The sequence below is a fragment of the Hippichthys cyanospilos genome, chromosome 2 (assembly GCF_059441005.1).
Source record: "Hippichthys cyanospilos isolate Australia breed blue-spotted pipefish chromosome 2, RoL_Hcya_1.0, whole genome shotgun sequence".
NCBI lineage: Eukaryota > Metazoa > Chordata > Actinopteri > Syngnathiformes > Syngnathidae > Hippichthys > Hippichthys cyanospilos.
In genome coordinates this window covers 7,801,684-7,810,726 of record NC_142370.1, presented here as the reverse complement: position 1 = coordinate 7,810,726, position 9,043 = coordinate 7,801,684, and the positions used below count along the sequence as shown (strand labels likewise).

At 44.7% G+C, this 9,043-nt stretch overlaps 1 protein-coding gene across 1 annotated transcript; it reads left to right on the top strand.

Moving 5' to 3' along the window:
- Window positions 1-1,121: 1,121 nt before the first annotated feature.
- On the top strand, window positions 1,122-8,108 carry LOC148427104 (potassium voltage-gated channel subfamily A member 3). The gene is made up of 3 exons (XM_088407784.1): window positions 1,122-4,020; window positions 7,157-7,219; window positions 7,300-8,108. The coding sequence occupies exon 1, from the start codon at window positions 1,480-1,482 to the stop codon at window positions 3,073-3,075; it is 1,596 nt and encodes a 531-aa protein (XP_088263910.1). The 5' UTR covers window positions 1,122-1,479; the 3' UTR covers window positions 3,076-4,020; window positions 7,157-7,219; window positions 7,300-8,108.
- Window positions 8,109-9,043: the final 935 nt, after the last annotated feature.

Here is a 9,043-nt window from a genome sequence, read left to right as displayed (position 1 = left end):
GTATTTTGTTGGTTTTCTAAATATTTTTAGTGAGTACGGAGATACTGGTGCTTTTATAACATTAAATTAAAATACTTTTAGATTATAAAAGTTGGTTTGGAAATAGCTTTGAATTTATTTTTTACATTTCTCCCCTTCATTGTCAAAGATTATTGATGATTCATGCAGACTATGCAGCAAAACAAAAATAATAATTTACTTGTTCAAATATTATTCAAACCAAAACGTGTCTTAGAAAGTGTTTTTTCTCAAGGTATTTTTGCCTCCAGCTTTGCAATCCTGTTTCTTTTTAATCGACATCTTTGCACATCTTGATAATTTCACAAACACCTTTATGATGTGGATTTTGCTTTGTTTTGCGGAATGACTTTCAGTTCAAAACTAGGTTTCAAAGGGTCAATAGCTCAAATTTGTCGATCCTAATTCCCCTGAAAAAATGGTACATTTTATTTACTCATTTTACTGTCAAGTGTTTGTACACAAAATCGTCTGGATTGAGATTTATTTATATTTTGATGTATTTCACCTCAAAAACAATTTATCTAGATTCAGATGTTTTCATTTCACGCAACCACTTGATGAAATAATATCGAGTAAAATCAACCTTTTTCAGTGGCATGAGCAGCTTATTGCTCAATTCTCATATGATCAAATGATGATGAAACGTACGACATGTATAGCTCATGTTCTCCCTGCGCACTTTGGGTTTCCTTCTCACAATCCCCAAAACATGCAAATTGTCCTTTGGTGTGTATGTGAATGGTCGTTTGTCTCTGTGTGCCCTGCGATTGGCTGGCAACCGGTTCAGAGTGTACCTCGCCCGCTGCCCTAAGACAGCCGGGCTGGGCACCAACAAGCCCACAGTTCTTGTGAGGAGTGCGTGGAGATAGCTCAAAAATATTGTTGTCGAGGTTGTCGACTGGCTGGAATGAAAGTTTCAATGGGCTTTCCAGTCTATAGGTAATTATTACGCAGCTTCGTTTTCACCATACGTCCAAAAGCGATTGCATCATTTTGATCACAGGGAACTGATTTACCCCCCCCCCCCCCCCCCCCCCCCAACCTCCCTTGCCCTATCTGTAAGCAACGACCTTGTTTAAAAGGCAGATTGATGTGTGCATGCGTGCGTGCGTAACAAAGCCGAGAGCGCGCGCGACAGGGAGGCGGGCGCTCCCCCCCGAAAGAAAGCGGCGCGCGTTGAATGACGACCGACTGTTGATTCAAACGCGCCTCCTTGCGCGTCGCCATTGGCCGAGCCGCGCACCGCGCACCCGGGCGCTCGGTGTTGTGGGCGGGTGGAAGGCTAGCTTGTTTATAACCCCCACGTCTCCGCCGGTGGGCGTGAACAGCGAGTGCGGAGGGGAGCGCGCGTGGTGGAGAACGAGGAAGACGCCAGCATGCCCGCCTGCCCGCCAGCCAGACTGAGGCTGTAGCGGCGGCGGGGTCCGCGGAGGGGGCGAGGCGGCCGTCCTTGCATGGATGCGTGGCGGGCCGCGCATGGACGACCACCTGAGCCTCCTGCAAGCACCCCCGCCGAGCGCCAGCAACACACGCAGAGACAACCTGGTCAACCACGGCTACACCGAGACGGAGGCCGACGTCATGACGGTGGCGGCGTGTGACAACATGTTGGAGGAGTCAGCGGCGCTCCCCGGCCACCTCTCCCTGGACCGCTACGAGCCGGACCACGAGTGCTGCGAGAGGGTGGTCATCAACATCTCGGGCTTGCGCTTCGAGACGCAGCTCAAGACGCTCTCGCAGTTCCCCGAGACCCTGCTGGGGGACCCCAAGAAGAGGATGAGGTACTTCGATCCCCTCAGGAATGAGTACTTCTTCGATCGGAACCGACCCAGTTTTGACGCCATCCTTTACTACTACCAGTCAGGAGGACGCATCAGGAGACCCGTCAACGTCCCCATTGACATCTTCTCCGAGGAGATTCGCTTCTACGAGCTGGGCGAGGAAGCAATGGAGAAGTTCCGTGAGGATGAGGGCTTCATTAAGGAGGAGGAGCGGCCCTTGCCGGAGAATGAGTTCCAGAGACAGGTGTGGCTGCTTTTTGAGTACCCCGAGAGCTCGGGACCGGCGCGGGGCATCGCCATCGTCTCCGTCCTGGTCATCCTCATCTCCATCGTCATCTTCTGCTTGGAGACGCTGCCGGAATTCAGGGACGAGAACCGCGATGCCATCCCCATGGCGCCTGTCATTAACGGCACCCTCCCCTACTTGGTCAGCCCCTTTTCGGACCCCTTCTTTGTGGTGGAGACCTTGTGCATTATCTGGTTCTCCTTCGAACTGTTGGTGCGCTTCTTCGCGTGTCCCAGCAAAGCAACCTTCTCCAAGAACATCATGAATATCATCGACATCGTGGCCATCATCCCTTACTTTATCACGCTGGGAACGGAGCTGGCCGAGAGGCAGGGCAACGGACAGCAGGCCATGTCCTTGGCCATCCTACGCGTCATCCGTCTGGTGCGCGTTTTCCGCATCTTCAAACTCTCGCGCCACTCCAAGGGCCTGCAGATCCTGGGTCAGACCCTCAAGGCCAGCATGCGAGAACTGGGCCTGCTCATCTTCTTCCTCTTCATCGGCGTCATCCTCTTCTCCAGTGCCGTCTACTTCGCCGAGGCCGACGACCCGGAGTCGGGATTCAACAGCATCCCGGACGCCTTCTGGTGGGCCGTGGTCACCATGACCACCGTGGGCTACGGGGACATGCACCCCGTCACCATCGGGGGCAAGATCGTGGGATCCCTGTGCGCCATCGCCGGGGTATTGACCATTGCGCTGCCCGTGCCCGTCATCGTGTCCAACTTCAACTACTTCTACCACCGGGAGACGGACGGCGAGGAGCAGGCCCAGTACCTGCACGTGGGCAGCTGCCAACCCCTAGCCGAGCCAGAGGAGCTGAGGAAAACGCGCTCGTCATCCTCGCTCAGCAAGAGCGAGTACATGGTGATTGAGGAGCACGCCATCAACAGCGCCTTCAAGCAGCAGCCCAACTTTCCCACCAGCACCCAGAACAACTCGCAGAACTGCATCAACATCAACAAGAAGATCTTCACGGACGTGTAGTCGCTTCTGGGGTCACGGGTGGACGTGCTGAGGCGATGCGAGATGGGTGAGGGCTGAAAACGGAGACCAAGTCTCGTCTGCTCACTGAGAATTTAAATCGGTTTCAGTGCGCATAATTAAAAAAAAAAAAAAAAATCAGGTATGGAGAAAAGCAATAGAGAAAGAACCTGCTGTAGCTGCTGGGGGAAGCTTTATAACTGTGAAAAACTACAAATGTATCCTTCACCTTGTATTAACCAGAGTTGTGATTCGTCAGTCGTAGCCAATGTGCAATATCCAGAATCGTTTCGATGTGTTCAATGTGTCTTTAAACACACGTGATGTCTGAGAAAAAAAAGAAAAAACAACAAGTTAACCTATATGATATCAATTAGACTGTGCTAACCCTTTATCGTGCGTTTAAGTCTAGTCCAAAGTATGTTCCAAATCCAGCCCCATGTAGAATAGAAGCTTCTTCTGGAGGTGCCATGTGGGCCCAGTGGAGCGCCACGTTGTGTCTCATCACCCACTCAAGACACGTGTGAGAAGGAGAGCAAAAAGAGAGGCCCAGACTCTTACGCGCGCGTACGCTTCCCTTTGGACGCCTCAAATAGAGCCTGCTGTGATGCAATCACCATGGCGACGGCCGTTTCCTTGGCAACGCCAACCACCGTTGCCATGGCGGCCCTGTTTCCACAGAAACCTCCCCAGATGGCTCGATTGAAGATTAGCATCTGAATGGCATGTCCTCAAGCATTGCTGGTGATGACGTCAGGTGTGCCAGGGAGTCCAACACCAATTGGACTGTGGTCATCCAAATCCTGATACCCTTAATAAAGCAGTCTCGACCCCAGGAAATGGATGGAGAGGCAGCCTTCAAGGAATTCTGAATGGACTTTTTGGCGATTCTGGATGCAACACTGCCAGCGCCCAGCAGGAGCTGCTCTACACCCACCGATGGCACTGGTAAGTGACGTTTCAAGCATGTCTCCTGCCTTCTATTTTCCTCCTGTCGCCACTAAAAGGGTATGCAGATTTACTGCTGTTTGTTTGGACCCGTCCCAAAGAGGGAGTGTCCGATGTAAATAGCCGTTGGTTTCACCTTCAGTTGACTTTGTGTGGAAACAACAATGCCCACCTTGCTTCTCGATTCTGCCCCCCGGTGGCCGTCAGCGCCTGCCAGCAGAACAGGTGGCTGATATTTCGTTGTGACCTGTTAGTATTTACCGAGAGAAACAAAGACTTGGCATATCTTGCGGAAAAAGGAGCGAGAGCTCAGCATTCATCATGTGTAGGTTTTCCTCTATGAAAATAACAAATCGATCAATATGACATAATTGAATCCTTAGTTGTGCTCTTATCAGCGCTTACAGTATGTGAACTTGACCTTCATTCTACTAGGCAGATCCATAATTATTGTTACATCGAGAAATCTCAGTTTTTTCGCTGAAGGGCGTTGGCGGAGCAACATGGTGGCTAGGGGTGGCCAAGCCCCCACTTGCCACTCTCTGGCCACCCATTTGGCCAACCCCCAGATCAAGATCAAGGAATTTGATAAAATACTTCCTCTGCCATTCTTACAAGCATGTAACATCTTTAAACCCATTTACACGTACCAAAATTTATATCACCTGTTATTTAAATGTATATGATAAATAGTTAGCTTATGATCTCCTGTCGAAGAGTTGTGACACTACAGCTACACATCAGTTTAAAGGGGAAGTCAAACTTTATTTTATTTTTTTTTTTTGCAATCATATGTTCTATGTGGGTAACTCGGTGAGGCAGAGGTTAGCATGTCCACCTCACAGTTCAAATCCACCTCGCTCCGACCCTCCTGTGTGGAGTTTGCATGTTCTCCCCTAGCCTGCGTGTGTTCTCTCCTGGCACGCTGGGCTTCCTCCCACACTCCAAAAACATGCATGGTAGGTGTAATGGACATACTACATTGTCCTTAGGTGTGACTGGGTGCGTGAATGGTTGTTCGTCTTCGTGTGCCATGCAATTCAGTTGGGATAGGCACCAGCAGGCCCGCGACCGTTGTCAAGATAAGCGGCTCTAGAAAATGGACGGATGGATGTTCTATGCAACCCCACTATTGTAAATACAAGATTTGTCACTGGTGCCATAAAATGACAACACAGTTCCTAAGGTTTCAGGTAACAACCAATCATAGCTCATCTTTTCTGAGTTTGGTCTTGTGGTGTTTGCAAGCTGAATCTTGATTTGTTAACTAATTTTTCTGCGCAACTGTGATGTCATCTATAGTTGACAGCAAAAGGCAAAATGGCCACCCCGTGAGATGGATAAAAACATATGGTGCTAAGGGTGCATATCCCACAACATTGGCAAGTGTCCATTTGTTCACGGTTTCCTTCAAGGTCACTAGAGGTCGCTATTAGATCGCCACAGGTCACAACCTCAATGGTTATCAAAAAAATAAAAATAAAAAAGATGTGTTTTACCTGCAACTAACTTCAATTTGAGGGGTTTTACATCCAAATCAGGTGAATGGTGTAGGAATTACTTGAATCATAATTTGTGTACTCAGGGCAGTTTCACTCCTGAGTTAAATGTTAGGCCAAAGTGAGTTTCACAAAGCATGACTCCTGATGATTCATTTGTGTAAACTTCAATTTGAGCATGCTCTCGTGGAAACCTCATATCTCAGGTCACAACAACGCTCCACTTAGGGGAGATTGCACTTGTTTACCCTCTCGTCTGATTGGTCTGGCTGGGAAAATGGGAATCACCTGCATGTGTTGGCTAGGAGACCAAGTACAGCACGGCTCGCAGGACTTCTCTCCTGGCTTGTTTTTTTTAAATGGTCGAGCATAGTGATGCTCATCTTGAGTGAACTGGACAGCTGCTTTTCTAAAAGGCAGTTTGGCATGCCAGCTTTTTCTGTCATCTCCTCTCTTGACACTGTGAAGAGACAATTTGGCCAAAGTCTGAGTGTTTGTGTGTGTTTGTCTCCAGTCTGGGGAACTACTGTCAAATACTTGGCTCAGGTGTTCCACTTACGTAGTGTCAGTTATATGCTGTATTTTTTACGATTTATCATTCACTATATGCATAACACTGCTTTTATTGTGGCATCTATTGACAAGTCAAAAGTCACAACATGGAAGGACAGGGTTTTTTTCTTTGGTCTGCAATGCATTTCTTTATTTTGAGTGAGAAAATATATATCTTCATCAGTCATTTTACATCCATAAAGTCAAAAGTTTTGTTTTTAGCGCTAATACAAGATTCAAGAGTTTTATTGTCATATGCATAGTTATACTACACAATGAAATTCTTAGTCTGTTCACTTCCATGAGCAGATTACATTCCATAATTGAGCAAATAAGAAAGTAGGCATGAATACAAAAACAACACAAAATAATACACATATTTAGCCTATTTTATCAGTAAAAAGTTACGATAACTTTTTTACGACGGAAAAATAGAAGAATCAAATTCAAGATAGAAGAATCGAGCTGGTTATTACGAAGCAGCCATGTTTGCGATTTTACGATCCCACGAAGGCAAAAGATCATTAACTCTTTCAGTGCCATGAACGAGAATTATCATCTTTTAAAACAGTATAATAACAATAATAAATGATACAATCCTCGTCAAATACTTTTTTTTTATGGCAGGTGACTGACACCCTTGACTAATGCTTACCTAATATAAGCCAATACTAGTAATGGCTGTTGTCTTGGAACCGTTTTGTGATCAGAAAATAGGAATGAAAAATCGAAAGATTGAATTTGGAAGAAATGTGCGTCTTCAAAATGTTCAGATATTGTTTTTTGGGGAAAATGTTGTGTATCAAAAGTACTAGTGCTATCAATACTGGGTATCGGTGTCTGTGACTACTGAAGAGTTAAGTGCACTGAAAAAAATATACCTTATTTGATCCATTAAGTAGTTGTTGAATTAAACTAAACCTCTACCACTTAGAAATAGATCTTGAATACTTAACTGATATACATTTAATGAACATTTTTTTCTTTGTATTATTCGTGGTATCTGTCAATCAAACATCACTAATAATTATTCCCACCACATGATAATTAACAATTGCCTTCCATGTGATTTTTTTCTTCCCCAGGTGGAAGCTCTCCAAGGCCGGCTGGATGTCTTGATGCTCCCTCGCCAACTGTCTCTTATGCAGGTAATATTTCAATACCGGCAGGAAAATATACAGAATATGCCTGCGTGATATTATGCTCTCTTTTTTTTTTGTGCCCGCAGGAATGTACGACAGTATTTCAGTGGACCAAATGGGATAAACTTGATTGACAAAGAATTCCCTCTGGAGGAGAATTTTCGTCCTCTGCCTTCTAGCTGGCGTCCTTACTCTGGTGCCTAATGCAGCTCTGCCCTGCCACTTGATCATCTTTCAGACCAAAAGTCCTGAAAATGGCAAGAATGAATCAAAATAAAGCGCTCTCCATACTGTATATACAGTGCAATTGATCCTTCCTTTCCAGTTGCGTAGCTGCTGTTTTATGACTGCTCTCTGTTTTGCATAGATGCATCACATGTGCTTCTTGCCACCTTGTTTTCAAAGCTGGAGAAAAGACAGACAGCAGTTTTAAAACACAAAGCATATGATTCCTGAGATTTACTCAGATCTATTTGTGCGCTATATTAATGTTTCTTATAACTCATTATGAGTACAGTTAATTGATGTTTTTTTCATGTTAAAAGCTGCAAAAAAGAGGCCAAACATCGAGTGATAAGAAACTGTGATACAATTCAAAGACTGTTAACCACATGCCTTTGTTAGCTCAGTGTGCTCTGTAGTGCTAACATTTTAACAACATGTATGTTACACGTGATCTTTGCTGCCATTCCCCTGACCTGCACATAGAGAATGATTAAAAAAAAAACATGCATACAGCACAGACATGCAAACCCACAAAGCTTGCGCCTGTCTGTCCCTGAGTGCTCTGCTGCAGAACAGATGAGAATAAAAATGTTGGCAGGGGAAGGCTGCGTTTGTCAGTATTTGTTCTGTGTTACTCTGTGCTGTCTTAAACATGACCTATATAACAAGATCATGATGTGCACTGTCTTTATTTGAAATAGATGTTTATTTACGGCTTGGGGGGGTGCATCAGTGGGCAATCGGGCAATCTAAATCCATTTTAAATGTTGCAAATCAAGGTCTGAAAATATATGAGTTACAGAAAGCTGGCATAGTAATAATCATTTTTCCCAATATGCACCATTGCTATTAATTATGAAATTCTGCTTTGTAGATAGGCTTTAAAGAGTCACACAATGGAAGTGCCATGCAAACACTTGTGTCCACAAGCAGGCTGCCCAGAGAAATCCAGCAGAATGTCAGATGGACATGTTAAGAACTGTGGCAAAATATAATTATGTTTCATGTTTTTAAAATTGGAAACAATCTGTTTTGGCTAATGGGTAATATGTATTGTAAAAATGTATAATATTCTCATGATTATGCCTGAGAAGCTGCCAGGTTTCTCCTCCAGGAGGCTTGGCCTATACACAAACAACAAACATTTTTTTTAATATAATAACTATATCGTAATGGCAACTTGACACTATTTTTTTGCCATGACTCCAGCAGGGCGCAAAAAACCTGCCATGTGATTTCCTTCAGCGAGGCTTCAATTCAACAACGACAACCGTAAAAAAATGGCACCGTTGCTGTTGAACATATAAACAAAAGCTTTAACTTTCATTCTGCTTGAGTCACCTTGATTACAAGTTATTAAGGAGCAACAAAAAAAAGTGTTAAGAGTAAACATGGTCAGAAAGTTGTTTTTCTTATCATTATCTCAAAATCTCACATTACTGCAGCTTCTTTTGCATTACACAACTAAAATTGATGAAGCCAGGATATAGTCTTGGGAAATGTAAGTAAAAAATTACAACACTAATATACATATACTGTATACATATAGTTTTGTCATATTTTATCAAAGTAAGTCAAATAATAAAATAAAACACTAGTGTATTG